The sequence below is a fragment of the Astatotilapia calliptera genome, chromosome 2, assembly GCF_900246225.1.
Source record: "Astatotilapia calliptera chromosome 2, fAstCal1.2, whole genome shotgun sequence".
NCBI classification, from domain to species: domain Eukaryota; kingdom Metazoa; phylum Chordata; class Actinopteri; order Cichliformes; family Cichlidae; genus Astatotilapia; species Astatotilapia calliptera.
The window spans coordinates 1138752-1159261 of NC_039303.1; the positions used below are offsets into that span (position 1 = coordinate 1138752).

General features: G+C 43.9%; 1 protein-coding gene across 1 annotated transcript; it reads left to right on the top strand.

Annotated features, from left to right (window-relative positions):
* Window positions 1-5717: 5717 nt before the first annotated feature.
* Window positions 5718-13551, top strand: LOC113009431 (piggyBac transposable element-derived protein 4-like). The gene is made up of 4 exons (XM_026147711.1): window positions 5718-5732; window positions 6324-7541; window positions 11600-11779; window positions 13537-13551. Exons 1-4 carry the CDS (start codon window positions 5718-5720, stop codon window positions 13549-13551), a joined length of 1428 nt encoding a protein of 475 aa, XP_026003496.1.
* The last annotated feature ends 6959 nt before the right edge of the window (window positions 13552-20510 follow it).

Consider the following 20510-nt stretch of genomic DNA (forward strand, 5'->3'; position numbering starts at 1 on the left):
TCGGTCTGGATTCAGGGGCCAGTGGCATCTGCCAGTAGCCACTCCGCAGGTCCAGGGTGGAGAACCAGGAGGATCCAGCTACTAAATTGAGAGACTCATCAATCCTGGGAAGGGGGTAAGAGTCCTTTTTCGTCACTTTGTTGAGTGGTCTGTAGTCCACACAGAAACGCATCCTTGGGCTTTTTTTCTTAGGCACCATCACCACAGCGGAGGCCCACGGGCTATCAGATGGCTCTATGATGCCCGCCTTCATCATTTCACACAACTCTCTGTCAGCAGCCTCCTCATGAGCCAGGGGCAGGCGGCGTGGGCGCACTTTAATAGGCTGGGCATCCCCGGTCTCAATGACGTGCTCTACCAAGTGTGTCAAGCCAACATCACTTTCTTTCAGGGCAAAAATGTCACTAAACTCTCTCAGTACCTGCCATAGACTCTCTTGCTGCTGTGGAGTCAGCCCCTCACAGTTCTTTGACCAGATGCTCCTCACTGCTGAGAGCCTCTCCTCCTCCCCCGCTTGCTGTTCTGCTGGCGGGTCTGCGGGGGTCTCCGAGGTGGAGGTGGACGCCGCGGCAGATGCTGGGCAGACCGGGGGAGGAATAAGCTGCACCTTCTTCCCATCAGGGAGTATGAGGAAGCCTTTGCCTAAGTCCAGTACACCACCAATGGCTCGCAAAAAATCCAGCCCAATGGTAAATGGCCTGTATTTATATAGCGCTTTACTAGTCCCTAAGGACCCCAAAGCGCTTTACATATCCAGTCATCCACCCATTCACACACACATTCACACACTGGTGATGGCAAGCTACATTGTAGCCACAGCCACCCTGGGGCGCACTGACAGAGGCGAGGCTGCCGGACACTGGCGCCATCGGGCCCTCTGACCACCACCAGCCCAAGGATGCAGGCATCCTGCACGTCAGCCACCCAGGCAGCATAAGGCACACCGAAGTCCCCAACCTTAAACTGGAACACTCCCCTCCCTCTAATTGGGGCCAGATCACCGGTCACAGTCTTAAGTCGCACATTAGTTGGTTGCACAGCAGCTCTGGTTGGGATGACATCGGGTCGGACCAGCGTTGCATTGGACCCCGTGTCCAGAAGGGCCGTAGAGGACACCCCCGCAATCATCACTGGAACATGGCAAAAGTCGCCAACCTGGGTCCAGCCCACAGCGATGACCGCACCAGGTGGAAATGGCGGTGGTGTGGGGATGTCGATCTCCCTGGCCCGTGTACTCCCACCTACACGGGCCCTTGAGCGTTTCCCTGAACCGCTGCAAGCTTGGGGCACTGCCTGATGAGGTGTCCGACTTGTCCACATCCCCAGCAGCTCTGTGGTCGGCGGCGTGGTCCAGCCCGAGGGGAAGGCGAATGCCGAGAAGCCGTCTGAACCAAACTGCTCAGGCCCGCTGGCATCTCCATCTGCTCCACAGGTGCTGACATAGCCCTCACCACATGTGTCATCAGCGCCCCCAGAGGATCCTGCAAGCATCTCCCTCTCCAACGCTAGCTCCAGGGCTGCACTTAGTGTGGCCGGTCGAGCAAGCTGAGTTTGCATACGGAGCTCTTTAGGGCTCAGGGCCTGCAGGAACTGGTCCCGAGCTAACTCCGCCTGCACTGATGGTGGCATGCTGTCATACGCCCTCCGGCAAAGACACTCGACTTCATGGGCCAAAATGCGAAGGGGCTCTCCTGGCAATCTGCGTCTGTTGTGGAACTCTGACCTCAGCAGCACTGGTTGGTTATACTGCCCGAAACGTCTCTGAAGTGCCCCAACCAGAGCATCATAATCTCCCCTTTGTTCCTCGGTCAGCAGCAGCAGGCATGCAGCTGCATCCTCACACAGGCACAAAGCCAATTGGAAAGCTTTATGTTCCTCAGACCAGCCAGCTGCAACAGCTAACAGCTCAAACTGTGCAATAAACACTTCCCATGGCGTCTTGCCGCTGAACTTAGGCGTTTTTATATTCGCCGCAGCTTGCTGGGCGCCGCCATGCTTGTTTACATCACGTGACGGTGCGCCAAGCGAGGTCGACTCCCTCCCACCGGAATCGCGGCGACTGTGCGAAAAGTTCCCGAAAAAATCCAGGCTCAGCAGACAGCCGCATCACTGTTTCCCTCACTCTATGGGCAGGCGAGCGCGGGCGAACCTCCCTCTCCTCCGTCTCCTTCTTAATCTTGTCCGGCAACATCCTCGTGTCTCATGACGGTCAGCGTCGCCAGCAACAGGGTGTCGGGCGTTTTCTGCGTTTTTTTTTTTTTCTTCACTTCTGACACCAGTGTAACGTTCGCAAGAACCAGACGGTTGGATCTCATTTTGTCCGTTTATTCGGTAACACAGGCAAACGGGCCGTTAACTCCGGGAAGAGTGCCCTCGTACAACCCCTCACTTCAGCCCCGCACAGTCACACAACAACAAGGACCCCCCTCCCCTTCCTGCACACATTAACTCCCTTTTTCCTGCAGCACAACCAAACATGTATCTTAAAGAAATAACAACAGTGTGCAGAGATAACCAACATGTCACTGTAAAATAACATTTAACCATTGTTACACTATTTTTTGCCTTTGGTTCAAATCCTTCAATGACTGTTCTTTCTTTTTGTGCTAACTCTTTCAGTTCCACCGTCTTTGTTTATGCTTTCCCGCCCTGGCTTCAAGACTTCGGATTGGCCAACATTTCTGCAAGGTTAGGATTATATCGCCACCTGTTGCTTTGGCGTGCTCATTACAGCATTTGCCTTTGTTTTTGTTTGTTTGGAGGGGGGGGTTACGCGTGGACTGAGATATTTTTCTCAAAACTGCACGTGTGGACGGGATTTTTTTTTAAAAAAAACGAAAACGGAAAATCTCTGTTTTCAAAAATACCCGTGTACGTGTGGACGTAGCCTAAACAGTAGAGATGTTTGTAGCTTTACGTTAGCTGGACTGACCGGAAGCAGGGTCCATGCGTCACGACTAACCGGATAGAGTTTTGAATCGGTTTACGGCCCACACGTAAATGCCGTTTTTGGTCACTGAAAACTGAGATTTTTAAAAACTCTGGCCAGGGTGGATATTTTTGAAAGGTGTGCGCCTTTTTTGACGTCACACAGTGCGCCACGTTATTGTTTCGGTGAAATGAATTTCGACAATACTGTTACTGTTACTTGTACTCTCTGCAGTGTTTATATGCTTACATATAACCAAAATCAAATCAAATCAAATCACTTTTATTGTCACATCACATGTGCAGGTACATTGGTACAGCACATGTGAGTGAAATTCTTGTGTGCGAGCTTCACAAGCAACAGAGTTGTGCAAAATACAATAATGTAAACAAGCAAAATACAAGAATGGCTACATCTGAAACTAATAAATATATGTACAATATATAATAGTATATGCATTTCTGGATGTGTATACTAAATATTTTTCTGTGTGTGTGTGTGTGTGTGTGTGTACACATATTTTACAAATTAAATAGAGTAAACAATAAATAAAATATATAAAATATACAGAGGTTGTTAGTTGGATATTGTGCAAAACAGTGGCATTACTGTACAGTATGGAGTGCATAATGTTAAAGTTCCAGTAGTGAAGCTGAGGTGTCTATGACGTGTTCAGCAGTCTGATGGCCTGATGGAAGAAGCTGTCTCTCAGTCTGCTGGTACGGGACCGGATGCTGCAGAACCTCCTTCCTGATGGAAGCAGTCTGAACAGTTTATGGCTGGGGTGACTGGAGTCCTTGATGATCCTCCCTGCTTTCCTCAGGCAGCGCTTCCTGTAGATGTCTTGGAGGGAGGGAAGCTCACCTCCAATTATCCGTTCAGAGCACCGCACTACTCGCTGGAGAGCTTTGCAGTTGTAGGCGGTGCTGTTGCCATACCAGGTGGTGATGCATCCAGTGAGGATGCTCTCAATGGCACAGTGATAGAAGGTCCTGAGGAATCTTTTCAGTCTCCTGAGAAAGAAGAGGCGCTGCTGCGCCTTCTTCACTGTTTTGTTTGTGTGTACTGACCACGTAAGATCCTCAGCCAGATGTACACCAAGGAACCGGAAGCTGCTCACTCTCTCCACAGCAGCGCCGTTGATGGTGATGGGGGTGTGTACTTCTCTGCACCTCCGGAAGTCCACTATCAACTCCTTTGTCTTTGCGACGTTGAGGGTGAGATGGTTGTCTTGACACCAGTGGGTCAGGGCGCTGACCACCTCCCTGTAAGCTGTCTCATCACCGTTGGTGATAAGACCCACCACTGTAGTGTCGTCCGCAAACTTCACGATGATGTTGGAGCTGTTAGTGGCTGTGCAGTCGTAGGTGTAGAGTGAGTACAGGAGAGGGCTCAGTACACACCCCTGTGGAGCACCAGTGTTCAGTGTGATGGGGGATGAGGTGATGCTGCCCAGTCTGACCACTTGGCATCTGTCAGACAGGAAGCTAAGGATCCAGCTGCAGAGGGAGCTGCTCAGTCCTAGATCCTGCAGTTTCCTGTCCAGCTTCGAGGGAACGATGGTATTGAATGCTGAGCTGTAATCTACAAACAGCATCCTCACATACGTGTCTCTCTTCTCCAGGTGTGACAGGGCAGTGTGTAGTGTCAGGGCTGTGGCATCATCAGTGGTCCTGTTGTGGCGGTATGCAAACTGTAGAGGGTCCAGTGAGTCGGGTAGTGCAGAGCAGATGAAGTCCCTGACCAGCTTCTCGAAGCATTTGCTTACGATGGGGGTCAGGGCTACAGGTCGCCAGTCGTTCAATGAGGAGATGGTGGAGGATTTGGGTACAGGGACGATGGTGGCCATTTTGAAGCAGGCTGGGACTACAGACAGAGAGAGGGAAAGGTTGAAGACACATATACACACACAGTTACTGTCCCTTAACACAGCGGTCCCCAACCTTTTTTGCGCCACAGACCGGTTTATGTCCGACAATATTTTCACGGACCGGCCTTTAAGGTGTCGCGGATAAACACAACAAAATAAAACTAGTACCGGTACCAAAAAAAAGAAGATTTATTCATAACACACGTGAAAAGACCCAGGAAAACAGAGTAAACGATAAGAATGATAACAAAATAACGCTGAAGACCAATTAAAAACCCTGAAAACTATACATTTCACACCTGAGCCTCGACTCTCGTGGCCCGGTACCAAACGACTCACGGACCGGTACCGGTCCGAGGCCCGGGGGTTGGGGACGCTGCCTTAACACATATGACTGGGTTCTGCTTCTATGCCCCAGCTTTGTTTACTTTTTCCCGCCGAGGCTTCTAGACTTCTGATTGGCCAACATTTCTACACGGTTAGGACTACATCGCCACCTGTTGGTTTGGCATGTTCATAGCAGCGTTTTCCTTCATTTCTGCCTTTACGTGTGGACGGGATTATTTTTTAAAACGAAAACGGAAAATCTCAGTTTTTAAAAATACCCGTGTACGTGTGGACGTAGCCTAAACAGTAGAGATGTTTGTAGCTTTACGTTAGCTGGACTGACCGGAAGCAGGGTCCATGCGTCACGACTAACCGGATAGAGTTTTGAATCGGTTTAGTCCTGCACGTGCTGGCAAAAGGGAAGGCAAGAGAAACGATCTCCTGGCCGCATAAGCAAATCTATTTAAATATCCGTGATATCCAGTGAAGAGAAAATCTCCGTCCCGGTTTCCCTCCAAGGCGTGAGCACCGATAAGCAGAGTTTTGTCCTTTCCTTATAAGATTCCTAATTATTCAAAGTAACGCTCAAGTATGCCGTTCAGCTGGGTTAGTTACAGCGCCGGGAGTAGCTTGGGAGAACAAGGAAACACAGACTGCTTCAGGTTGCCTTCCCAAACCAACTCAAAGGTTTATTCAGTACAAAACAGCTTATATAGAGGAAAAAAAGGTTCGTGTGTCAGCAGGTTCTCAGTTCAAACCGGTACAGACCAAATAAGGAAACGTCTTCCTGCCTTGTGAGCAGAGAAGTATCCTTTGTATAGTTCAGCTTCAGTTACAATTTATGGTCATCCCAGCAAAATACACTCCTAGACATAGAATACAGAGTTCTTTCATTAGTGAATTCTGAAACAAACCACCTGGCTTTTTAACAAGCTCTTTTCTAAAAGATAAGGAAGGGAGGATGGGAGTAAGGAAGTGGTCTCGTCTCTGTGGTATTTTCGACCTTGGGGTACCAGCCTGTGATTCTTACACATCAATTCTTGGGTCAGAGAGAAAGAGAAAAACAACTAGTAAATGGGCCTTATTGAGTAACAGTTTTCCTGTATAATATCACAATAAAACAATATCCTGTAAATGCTACCATGGTATCAAAATATCACAACAGTCAGTCATCATGAACTCTGAGTACGAGGATAGCTCCGCGGGGACGAGGAGGAAGAGGAGGAGGTATCGGAGGCAGAAACAGAGCAGCTGGAGTCCAGTTCCGACTCGGATGAAGATGAAAGCGAAGAGAAAATTGATGAAACAGCAGCGGCCGGAGATGAAAACGGAGAGAAAATTGATGAAGCAGCATGGACGTCAAAAAATGGAAAAATATCTTGGTCTCCCACAAACGCTGAGACGTTCCGCTACATCCCAGCAGCCACTGGTCTGACCCCGGGACCTACACGCTATGCCACTCTCCGAATCGTTGACCCCATGTCCAGCTTCGCGCTGTTTCTAACGGATGAGATCGTGAAGCATATTGTGTCCATGACAAACCTGCATGGGAATCGCAAAATTCCCGGCTGGCGAGATATAGACGCAGAGGAGTTTCGGGCTTATGTGGGGCTGCTCGTTTTGTCCGGTGTTTACAGGTCAAAACACGAATCAACGAAGAGCCTCTGGAGTGAAAAATGGGGACGGAGCATTTTCCGGGCTACGATGTCCGAGAAGAGGTTTCACCACATCAGCAGAGCACTGCGGTTCGATGATAAGCTATCCCGCCCCCCACGCCGTGTTGACAAGATGACTCCCTTCCGCAAAGTCTGGAATATGTGGACGCACCGCCTGGAGATGCTGTTCAGCCCAGACAGAGATCTCTGTGTGGATGAACAACTCGTCGCGTTCAAAGGCAGGTGTAGCTTCAGGCAGTACATGCCAAAGAAGCCGGCCAAATATGGTATCAAGATTTGGGCAGCCTGTGATGTCAAAACATCCTACGCATGGAGACTGCAGGTGTACACGGGCAAAGCAGCTCCAGATCGTGTTGAAGTCAACCAGGGGATGAGGGTGGTCCTGGACATGACAGAGGGGCTCCAGGGACACGTCGTCACCTGTGATAATTTTTTCACTTCCTGTGCACTGGCAGATGAGCTACTCAAGAGGAAAATGGCCCTGGTTGGCACAATTCGCCAAAACAAGCCTGAGCTTCCACCTCATTTGCTCCAGGCAAAAAAGAGAGAGATCTTCTCCTCCATCTTCGCTTTTACAAACACCCACACACTTGTGTCTTACATCCCCCGACGGGGCAAGAATGTGCTGCTACTAAGCACAAAACACCGCCGCCCAGACGTGAGCAAAGAAGGGAAGAGAAAGCCTGTAATAATCGAAGATTACAACAAATGCAAAGGAGGTGTCGACAACCTTGATAAGGTAGGTGTCATTACGAACCACAGGGCTTGCGATATCGCTAGCCCGACGTCCCGGGGCTAGCGATTTTTCCAGTCAGGGTACCAAAATCTATCTCTGCCCTGTCCGTCGGGCTGTCAGAGGAAGGAAAAATATATGTCAGTGCTTTTGCATTCTTTCGGAAATGTAGCTGGGTAATTATGTCATTGGGTGAGCCACTGTCAATATGTGACATATTGAAATCGCATTTGAATTTGCGCTTGTTTTTTGCTTTCACTTTGCAATCGCGCGAACTGTGTATAGAGAGCGACAGCACTGATTGGTGAGTGACGATAATTTGCGCACCAATTCCTCTGACATCGTCTTATTAATCGTTAGCTTACTATGCAAACATGACAAGTGAAATCTCCCCCAGCTTAAAACCCTCAGAGGTCCTTAGGGACATTTATGGTATTTTGCATTTTTAATTTTAAACCATTTTCACTGTGTTGAGTGGAATATAGCCAAATTTGTCAAAGAATTTTCTTTTTAATTATATTTTATAATTGTGGTGTAAATTTAGTTTTAGTTTGAACTAGGGGCCTTAGAATTGTAATTTTTTTATTTGTCCACCGGGTGGCGCCCTTGCTTCACATTTGACCCCTGCTGGAAACACAGGGGCACCACAGGGGACTGTCCTCTCCCCCTTCCTCTTCACCCTCTACACCACAGACTTCAGCCACTGCACAGAGACCTGCCATCTTCAGAAGTTTTCTGATGACTCTGCGGTGGTTGGATGCATCAGCAGGGATGATGAGACAGAGTACCGGGCTGTGGTCGACTCCTTTGTCACGTGGTGTGAGCAGAATCATCTGCAGCTCAACGTGGCAAAGACCAAGGAACTGATCGTGGACTTCAGGAAGACCAGGAAACACTTGACCCCTGTTTCAATCCAGGGGGTCAGTGTTGACATTGTGGAGGACTATAAATACCTTGGAGTACACATTGACAATAAACTGGACTGGGCTAAAAACACCACAGCACTTTACAGGAAGGGCCAGAGTCGTCTCTATTTTTTGAGGCGACTGAGGTCCTTCAACATCTGCCAGAAAATGCTGAGGATTTTCTATGAGTCTGTGGTGGCCAGTGCGATCCTCTATGCTGTTGCATGCTGGGGGAGCAGGCTGAGGGTCGCAGATGCCAACAGACTTAATAAACTGATCCGTAAGGCCAGCAATGTTGTGGGGATGGAGCTGGACTCCCTCAAGGTGGTGTCGGAGAGGCGGATGCTGTCCAAGATAAAGACAATGTTGGATAACACCTCCCACCCACTCCATGACATGTTGGTCAGTCACAGGAGCTCGTTCAGTGAGAGACTGAGATTACCGAAAAGCACCACTGAACGACACAGGAAATCTTTCCTGCCTGTGGCCATCTCCCTGTACAACGCATCCACTTAACACACTGTTTGCTGCTACAACTACACATGTTTCTTTTCCAAATATTTATTTATTAGTGACTTATGTATGTATGTATGTATGTATATATATGTATATATTGTACTATTCTTAGTTAGCGTATTGTCTGTCTTGTCTTAATGTTGGTTTAAAATGGAGCACTGTAACAAAAAATAATTTCCCCCAGGGATCAATAAAGTATTCTGATTCTGATTCGGCTGCTTAGACAGACCTGCGGGAAAGGAAGCCTGCGTGCAGCAGCGGCTTCGCCCGCTGATCGGGCGGGACCATTTTCGGTCCCTAGGGCCGTGAGAGGGTGCATTTTTTTTTTAATCAACAGGAAATGACGTATTTGTTGTCACGTGGTGTGTGCTGTAGAAAGGAGTCCCCAGTGATCGTGCCCTGGTGATCGTCGCGACTTACCCCGGGAAGATGCACTTCTTTCGGCCTAGAGCAGCAGCATTGGCCGCCTGGGGACCATTTTCTGGTCCTGAAAAAAAAAAAAAAAAGGCGATCGAAATGAATGTTGGTGCCAATCTTTAGTCCATCTAAAGGCCTAATTATAATAACAATTGAATATTACCTCAAATGTTTTTTTTGGAAAATATTCAAGTTTTTTGTTTTTTGGGGCAAAAAAAGCAGTGCGCTCATGTGACAAAACCGGGATATAAAGGGTTAAAATCCGCGAAATGTAATTAAAACTTTATATGAATATTTCAGGGAGAAGTAGTTTTAAAAGACTGACCAATTTAAAGTGGAAAAAAATATGAATATATAAAGTTTTTATAGCACTTTTTGGGGAATTGTCCTTAGGCATAAAGGTGGATGCATTTTTTTTAAATCTGCTCCTGCAAAAAAAATAAAAGTGGATCGAAATGAATGTTGGTGCCAATCTTTGGTCCATCTAAAGGCCTAATTATAATAACAAACAAATATTACTTCAAATGTTTTTTTTGGAAAATATTTAGTTTTTTGTTTTTTGGGGCTAAAAAAACAGGACGCTCATGTAATAAAACTAGGATTTAAAACAACGAAAATATAATTAAAACTTTATATGAATATTTCAGGGAGAAGTAGTTTTAAAAGACTGACCAATTTAAAGTGGAAAAAAATATTAATATATAAAGTTTTTATAGCACTTTTTGGGGAATGGACATTTATGTCCATTAAAAGCAAAGGTGGATGTCTTTTTTAAGGATCTCCAAGGGTTAAACATGTAAGAGGTTGATGGCGCAGAGAATCGCTGACCGTTATGTGAGTCCGTGTGTAAATGCAGCAGGATATGTATTTTAGTTCTGCTGAGCCAAATAAGACAGGTCAGGGTGAAGAAGTGACAGCCAAAGAAAAGCTTACCACAAAACGGAAAAGTTATGACAAATCAGACTATAAGGCAAAAAGAAAGTGCAGCTTTATGGTTTCATGGACAAAAGAATTTCTGTGGCTGCGATATGATGAGCTAAATAACCAGGGCTGCACATAAGTGGTCCGCAGGTGCCGCATTCGCTGTCAAAATAAAAAACGCGCACAAGATAAGAAGTTGCAACGCGTGTTTGCGTACATAAGATTTTCTGGAGGAGGACAGACATTTGTTTAGAACTTTTCAAGATGTCGAAGAAGCTCCTTTAAGCAATTGCTTTGGCGTTCCTCCACCTCCAAAGAAATGTCAGAAGGAGTCCGAACCACAAAAGAAGCACGTATTCTCGGAAAAGTGGTTGCAGGAGGTGAGCTGGCTTCAAACAAATGATGAACGCACAGAGATGTGGTGCAGAATGTGCCGTGAAAATCCCACTCTAGCAGACAAAAACTGCTTTTTATATGGACGCAAACGCGCGCTGCAACTTCTTATCTGGTGCGTCTTTTATTTTGACAGCGAATGCGGCACCTGCAGACCACTTATGTGCACCCGTGTAAATAACATAATGTTCTGCCGGCTGTGTTGTTGGTTTTCCCTGGATTTCTGAGTCAACAAGCGCCTTTGTTACTGGAACCAGTCATTTTAAGAAAGGCCCCCATTAGAACCCATGAGAAATGCAAGAAATGCATTATTGCTCAGTCTGCAATATCTTTCCCAGAACAAACACCAATTGCAAATAGAACAGCGTACTATGTTGCAAAGAGTGAACGACCACTGGCACAATTTAGCAGTCTTTGCAAGCTTCAAAAAGCAAATGGCCTCGATCTTGGTTCCACTTGTCTCTTACCCGTGACTTCAGTGGAAATTTCAAATTCTGATCTGACACAGACTGATTCATGTCCTACACAGTTCTTACAAGTTCATAGAAATTTCTGTTCAATTAGAACCAAGTATTTGAGTTGATGATTGTAATTTTTATACAATGTTGTAATTTGTGTGTTCAACAATTTTTTGTTTAATGTTTTGTTTCCGTTACAATATTATACTTTAATGTATAATATTGTAAAGGAAACTAAACAGGAAACAAAACATCAATCAAAAAATTGCTCTCTTCTTTATTCGGGCTACTTAAATTTATTTTGGGCTACCAAAAACTGAAGAGTCCCTGCCCGAAGGGCAACCGGGGATTTTGAAATTTTGCTAGCCCTGAACCAGTTATGCATATAGTTATTCATTCTTGCTCATATTCATGTCTAATATATATGTATGTTTTATGCTTCTTTTTTTGTTAGGTTGTTGGCACCTACTCCTGCAGGAGGAAAACAAATTACTGGCCACTGGCCCTCTTCCACAACGTCCTTGATGTTTCACTTTACAATGCCTACGTCCTGTGGACATCAATCGAGTCATCCTGGCAGAAGCAGAAAGGATACAGACGGAGGGTCTTCATTGAAGAAGTGGGAGAAATGCTGGTGAACCCACACATAGCAAAGAGAGAGCGCCTTCCTCGCTCATCAGCCGCTGCAGCAGTAGTCACAGATCTGACTGCAGCGGCTTCATGGACCGCTCCCATCATTCAATGTAAGAGCAGGAGGCAGTGCGAACTTTGCAAAGACAAAAGGAGAAGAGTTTTCAACACCTGCTGCAAATGTGAGAAGCATACATGCAAGGACCACAGTGTGTCCATTTGTAACGACTGTGCCGTCTGAGCAGGACTCTCACACCCAGACACATACTAGGGCAGGGATAGCTCAGTAGGTAGAGTGGTGGCCCCATGATTGGAAGGTCGAGGGTTCGACTCCACTGAACGGCTACCCTGAGGTACCCCTGAGCAAGGTACCGTCCCTACACACTGCTCCCCGGGCGCTGCACTGGTGGCTGCCCACTGCTTCACTGGGTGAATGGGTTAAATGCAAAGGAACTATTTCCCTATGGGGACTAACACGTACAATTTACTTTACTACTTCTCTCCCTGTCTGTCTCTCTCCCCATCCCCAACAACATAAATGTTCATGTTTATCTTTCTAAAATAAATGTTTTTCTAGTTCAAACTGAGCTTGTATTTTTATTTACGTTAGCAAGGTAATAAACATTTAGTGTGGAAAAAGTGAAAAACATCATATACCATTATAGGTTATGATTATTACATTTACTGTGCCCCTGCAAAAAAAATAATGATGAATCAAAATCAACCTTGGTGCCAATCTAAAGGCCTAATTATAATAGCAATGAAATCTTTCTTGAAATGTATTTTATGGAAAATATTTTAGTTTATTGGGTTTTTTTCCAGTTAAAAAACAGTGCAGCTATGTAAACATACTGGCCTTCAAAGGGTTAAACCCCCAAAATATAATTATACTTGATACGAATATCTTAGGCAGAAGTAGTTTTAAAAGACTGACTCATTTAAAGTGCAAAACAATATTAATATATAACAATATTATTGCACTTTTTGGGAAGCTGCCAGTTTTTGTCATTAGGAACAATTCAGGATATTTAAGGATCTCCTTTGGGTTAAAGGGGACATGCAATGCTACACATAACTGACATAGACGTAACACCGTGTGTGGAGCTGGATTTAAGAAATAAGTGCTTAAAGTTTTAAAAACATGTTTACTGCCATTTTCTGTCAGTGGCGAACGTGACATGTGGTTTTTGTGGCTTACTGACTAGTGATGGGAAGTTCAGGTCTTTTCAGAGAGTCAGCTCTTTTGGCTCCAAAATGGCTCCTAATTTATTATCATCCGTAGCCTCATATTTTAGCTTTACTAGGTTAATATGAATGCTTTGTGTTTTGATAAACCCTTTTGCATTTAGTGTTTTTTATGAGAAGTCTTATAATTGCCTAATTTTGTTTATTTGTTCTGTTACAAAAGCAGGCATTCTTACTTTTGTTTAGTATTTTAATCAAACTTTTAATTTCAGTTCAACAGACAAACAAAACACTGCAAACAAATCCACAGAACAGAAACAGAACCAAACTCAGCAGCCAGACAGTCTGTCCTCAGTGCAGGTCTACATTCAGAAAGATCAAATGCCTTAGCTGATTACTACTAGTAAAAATTACTTAACAGTTTGGACATTCAAACTTGTCAAATTTCTTTCAACTAAATCATGAGTAAAAACCAATCAACAGCGTAAGTTTGACAATAGCAGTGGCAGTGTTATTAAGAACTCTGTTAGTGGAGGTTTTGTTGAGGTGTGGATTCTGACTTCTTTTCCTCCACAGGACACAGTTCTGTAAAGGGAATAAAGATTCACAGACAAACAGGAATAGATCGTTCTGGAGAAGTGACATCAAATGCAAATCCTTAGGTCCTCCCCACCTCCAAGTGTCCTTTACCCTCCATTAAATGCTAAATATACAGATTACCTTTCTCTCCAAGGGGTCATGTTCTTACACAATAGATGGCAGTGGCTGTAAATTCTATTGTTTCTCATCCTGTCTTACTTTAACTACAATGGCACAGATTCTTGTGATGAGATGAACTTTGGAGTCATTAACATTGTGAAACATGCAAAGATAAGTTTGCTGTAGTCTTTCTTACTTCATGTTTATATATGTTTTTTCTTTAACTTTCATCTTGTATTACCAGATACTGCTATAACATGGAAATCATCCAGCAACTAAACTGCAACCAACAGCAACCAGCAACTGCATGACAATGTTCTTGAGAAGCTTTGCAATCTTAGCTTGGATTGGGGACAAGCAGGGTCCAGAGTGGTATTTGAGAAAGCTGAAGTGCATTAAGAAATGTGGGAGTAAAACAAATCTTAGCTAGTCGGCCATTAATTCTGCTACCCAGAGAGCTCCATCTCCATTCACTGTGTTTTTCACTGCCTGTCCTTCAACATGATTCCCAAGATGTGTGACTGACCAGAGGGCCGACTGTAACTATCAGATTTGCATTGTGTTTGCAGTGGAGGTCGGTATAAGGATCAACATGCATTTGTGTGCACATTTCAAGTGAAAGATCAAATAATTGGGATGTTATGTTTTTCATGTGCAAGCAATTTATTTGGTAAGTCTTTCACTAGCTGGGCCCACGTCCTCATTATAAGTTGGACAGCGTTTTAGTAGTGAATGCTTTGACATGAATTGAGCTGCGGTTTGGGGAAGGCCTCGAAGGGGACTGGCAATGGCTCCCGGGCCTGGCAGATCCCCATGTACTAAATAGGAGTGAAGAAGTTGAAGAATGGAGTAGAAGGAGAGAGTGAGGGTGGGACAAGTAAACGAGAATGATCAGATTGCAGAACTAGGGGAACCTATATAGATGGCAGCCGGAAGGAGCGTGTTTGGAGGTGTGGTCCTCCTCCTGAAATTCTGATACATAATCTCCAATTCTCGCTGGCCGTGAACTCTAACTCTGGTTGGAGTTGTTGGAGTGCAGACTATTGTCATTAGCTACAATTAAAGGTGGTGGAGTTGGTCCCTCTGTCTGGTTGCTCCCTTGAAACCACCACAACTGCTTGACAAGTACATGTTTTTGTATATAGCGCTTTTCTACTATACCTGAGCGCTCAAAGCACTTTATAGAACTTGTCTCATTTGCTTTCTTTCTGTTTTTTCTGTATAATTACTTTATAACACCAACGGATCCATCAGAGAGTTATCACCTTGTCCAAGGATGCAGACTGGAGCAGGCATGGCTCAAGCCACCATTCTTGTGATAAGTAGATAACCTGCTCTACTGCCTGAGCTAAACCAACCCATTGAACCTTAAGCCTATGTGCTAACTGGCTAGCATGTTATTTTCAGCTGCAAAACAATAAATCATCCATCAATTCACTTCCGCTTATCCTTATGAGGGTCACAGGGAGCCTATTCCAGCTGTCACAGAGGTGGGGTAGACCCTGGACAGATCACTAGCCTGAAGCAGGGCTAACGCTTAGAGAAAGACAACCATTTAGACCTATGGGCGATTTAGAATCACCAATTAACCTAACCCCAATGACAGCATGTCTTTGGACTGTTAGAGGAATCTGGAATTTGCTGCCCATCACAATAAATCAACAATAAATCTTTAGAATTATTTTATTTATTATCCTAATGCATGGACAGATTCTTATATATAATCTCTACTCAAGCACTATATACAATATCCCTCACTGGATGCATCCCTCATGTATTGGAGAGCATTTAGTTTCTTCACCAAGGATACATTGCATAGGCTACTGATTACAGCAAAAAAAAAAAAACCCTCCCAACTATTAGATGACATGCTGTACTTCCTGAGTTACAGCTACCAAATAATCTAACAAAGCTTACATTGTATTGTGCCTTTTCTTTATAGACCTCCTTATGTTAAGTTTTACTTCCTCACACTCAACTGAGAAATTGTCCATGATGTATGAGATGATTTCTTTCAGCCAAAAAATGATTAGACCCCCATCTTCCAGCACCTCTGAAGCTTTATTGTACTCATGAACCGAAATGCTAAAACAAGTTCAGGGATAACCTGTTCTGCAACACCATTTTCAGTGTGTGGTAACTGTCAGGTTTATATTATTAGGTTGTCATTTATGCTTAGAAATATTTGCTCATATATGCTAAGAGTTTTATAATCAATTGCATATTGATAGAGGTTTGATCCTTAGCAGTCTGTAAAGACTGTGTGCCTTCCAGAGTGTTCTGGCACACACACTCACATCCTGGGGTCACGAGAAGAGGTCGTACCTTCTTTTTTTGTTTCATGGTATAGCAAACACAAGTATATCTGTTTTAGTCTAACTGCCTTTTGTTTAGATGAACGGCTGGACTTCCAGACCAGCAGGATTAGGGAATTCATTTATGGGGTCACATCTTGACCACACACACACACACACACACACACACACACACACACACACACACACACACACACACACACACACACACACACACACACGGTACTCTTTGTCTACATGTAAACATGTATACCTATGTAAGACTCATATGTTCATTCATGTAACCTCAATAAAAGAGCAGTGTTACGAGGGGGCAGACGAGAGCAACCTATGGTCAAGCGAAGGAACGGCGCTCATCCAGTCCTCTCCCTCATGCATGAGTAACACAAAGAACTTTGACTACTTGTGTCTTGCTTTTGCTGTGTAGTAGAATTGTCTTGAACGTTCCAGCCAATAGGTTTATGCTACGAACCTATCAGTAACTTGCTCACTGGGCAATCTACTGCATTTAAGTTATGTAGCAGATTGATTTCATATTCTATTTCAATGTAGACGATATGTGGTGCTTACCATTGTTAGGGTTGTAGTTAAACTTGGGTGTCGTGGGAAACCTGAGGCATTCACCTTGTTTTCTGAAGGTCTCTAAATCAGAAGCTGTCACAGTCTTGTTCCTCGCTGCAGAGAACAACAGCAGGAAAAGCACCATTAGAATGTATTGTGCTCACACTAGTGTTCGAGGATGTTTGAATCCTAAAGCGTATTTTGTTTGTTTCGTGTGATCGGGCAGCTGCCTCCTTAAAGAACTACCTCCACTACTTAAAAGAGTTTACTCTATGTTGCACTTATTTGACAGCTTCAGTTAGCCTGCTGGTTACTTAAATGTTACAATATCTGTTACAATATAAACCTGCTACAATTAACACAGATGTGTTGTTTAACAATTTTATGAAATAACAACAAACAGAAGTCAGACATGTTAGCTAAATGTATTGGCCAGTACTCAGTCTGTATAGCACATGGAGGGCAGTCTGCACAGCCAGGTGTAAAAACAACCTTTTGTTTGTCCTTTTCTCACTCTTTTTTAAGTGCGTTGAGACAACTATTGTTGCAATTTGGCACTATATAAATAAAAGTGAATTGAATTTTGCTAAATAAAAAAAAATGACAGGGAACTTTTTAAACCCAGAAATGGAATGTAATTGTGTTTTTGAAGTACTGTGACTGAGTATCGGGCACAAAGGGCGATGGTGACTTTTAGTTTTTATGTTTTTTTGTAACGGTATAAACAATGACAGGTGGTCGATTGGCCAATTGGTCATGATCGACTCTGGGCTGGAACAATTACAGCCGAGGAGGTCGGATACACTCTCCTCCTTGTTTGGGCAACGGCTCTGAAAGCAGTCTCATCACATTCAAACAGAAGAAAATCGTATTGAGGCGAAAAGGAACGCAGTTTGTCCCGTGCTTCAGCTAGAATAAAAAAACAGACACAAAACTGGAGTTAATCTGTGTCCTCCGCTGCACAGCTTCTTCTTCTCTCACTCTCTCCCCCTCACTCTCCTGTTGCTACTTCAGTTATGAAACTGATCAATGATCAATGATCGGCTTTTCTGTCTCAGGTCCCGTCTCTCTTGTTTGTTTATCGCCCACTTTGCGCCAGAAAGAGGAAACCAGCGGATGTTGCGCTAAACATACATGCAGCATGTTAAAGCCTGATAAGTTGTTTATTTAATTTATTTATTAAATCATTTATTTAATTGATTTAATATTACTTTCTAGGATCTGCTGATGTTTGTTGGAGCCACAGCCGTAAAGCTGCTGGTCATGATGTCAGGTTGGTTATCTGGTGAGAGGGAAACATGAAGCTGAAACCAGGAGATGTCCTTACTGGATCATCAGAGCTGAACAGGTGATGGAGAAACATGATAGGTGACATGAGTGAAGGGAAGTTATGAACTGTTTCTGAGAGACGAATAACACCAGCATCCTTTTTTTTAATGTAGCTGACAGCTGGTAACTGTGCAGGGGCGGGTCTAGCAAAGTTTTGCCAGGGGGCCAGGTAGGGCATTAACAGGGAGAGGAGGGGGGCACAAAGAAATACTTTTCTTTCTTATTCTCATTTAAAATGTCTGAATCTTACAACTGTGGGAGACAACGCCGCTCTCTCCGATCCTTTCGTGTTGGTAGAGATCATGCAGAGATGTTTCCAAGTTTCACACAATCCTTTTGTTACCCATTTTTCCTTACAGATACATCTGGAGATCAGCACACTGCAGTCCTTTGCAGTCCTATTCTAAAGGCTGATCTCAAGAATTCAACACAACAGCTACAGTTTTAGTCTCTGGTATCCTCCCCCTATAGTAAACACCCCCACAATGGAAAAACACTGGTACAGTAGCCAGGGGTGCTGACACCCTGACCCCCATCTCCTTTTAAGGTAGTGTCCTTTTGTTATTTGTCTGCCCCTCACCCTCAGTAACTCTTGCAGTAACTCTTGCTTCTGTCCTGGGGGTGGGGGTTAATTCTTCTCCTGCCCTGCACCCCAGTTCATTGTTCACATTCCAGGCCTTTTCTGTTTGTATTCTTACACACTAGCAAACTCCATATTATAATTTTGCAAGCCACCCTAAAATACAGTCTCTTTAGCTCTAATGTATATTCAGCAATGTATTATTCTCAAAACAACCAAAGTGGTCATCTGATGCAAAATGTATAGAAATCATACATATATACCAACAAGACAGTGTACATCACTGTCACAACAGCATTTGTTTTCATTCAAAGGTTTTATGTCTTTGTGGTTCTCTAGTCAAAATGCCCAGGACGATTTTTGTCCCAGTCCAGCCCTGATTGAATTCAAGCTACTTTGTATTCAGACATGGCTACAATTTAGATGGAAGACAATTATAGTCTAGTTGATGAATATTAAAATGATTAATCACTTGATCAGTTAACTTGTTGAAGAAAAATCCATTTGCGAAAATCCATACTGGGCTCTACAACTAGTTTCTCATTGGTTTGGGGATTTTTATATTCTTTTCTTACTTCTTCACAAATAGGAAAGTGAGATACTAAAAGAAATGATGAGTTGAATGCCAAAGTGGTCCACCCTTCCACCCTTATTTGAAATAGCCAAAGAATTGTCAGTTGACTACAACTCATTAATTACAGTTAAAATATACAATGAATAGTCCATCAAGTAAATATTTTACTGTTTTACTTGTCAGTTCTTTTAGTAAATGCTCCATCACTGCTCATACTTACCAAACAAGTAGAACAATTGGTGATTGGCTACTTTATCGTAGGTGTGCATGAGCAGACAGTCAGGGCAGGTCTGCAGGAACCTGTGATAGGAACTGGCAATTTTCACTGTGCAACAAAACACAAGCATTCATGATGGGAGGATAACAATTCTGATCAACTGAGCATGCAAATTGTACTGTGACAAACATCACACACCTGAGTGACAGATGTAACTGATGTGATTACATGTGTACATGCTGTATGTTGTTCACTGAAGCAACTTACTGTAGAACTCTAAGTCTTTGCCATCAACTAGGGACATGTTCTGAACATTCCTGAGGCAGCGATCCTCCCTAAAACAATGATCAAGCAGAATGGAAGTGGAAAATGGCAACATTAAAATTTCATCTGGATTGATAATGAGACACCAAAAGAAATATTGACTTGTACACCATGACGTTTTTCTCATCTGAATGCATCCTTGACCGACACTTTCAAACCTGATTTGACTTTAATAATAGAAGACTGAGTTCTAAACAGAGTAATCTGTGGCATTTTTTAATCAACACAAATGAGGGCGGCATGGTGGCTCAGTAATGACCACCGTTGCTGTTGCTGTTCCTGGGTTACCCCAGAGTGGACCTCTTTGTGTAGAGTTTGCTTACGTGGGTGTTCACTGGGAGTTCTGGTTTCTTCTGCCACTGCTCTTACTATAGATACTCTTAATCTGAAGAGTTTCACTTTCTGATTAAACTAATATTTTGAAGAATATAAAAATTGCATGATGCAACCACACTAGTTTTTATATAAAGTTGCAATCAGTTCATTTCAGTATCAACCAGCTTTCTGCCAACAGTATAGCAAATTGGAAGTATTGGAATTTCAGGAGTGGGACCACACCTCCAAACATGCTCCTTCCGGTTCAATTCAATTCAATTCAATTTTATTTATATAGCGCCAAATCACAACAAAAGTCGCCTCAAGGCGGTTCTGATCAATGTCTGGTCGTTAAGCGATGACGTGACGAATCCTACTTCCGGGCCTAAAGTAGTCTGCGTTTAATATGGCTTTTGTGTTGTTAACATGTTTAATGTTTTGTATTTTCTTCTATTTAATCTCAAAAAGCTCCTAAAACAGTCAGTGATCACCGTTGACCTCCCTCGGCTTTTATTACCTCTAATCATTTATTTAAGCTCAGTTTTTAAAACCTTAGGATGTAACTACAGCAGACTGAACGACCGGATATGTTCCCCCAGTTCACACCCTCCCTCGCCTTTTCAACTTCTTCTCTTC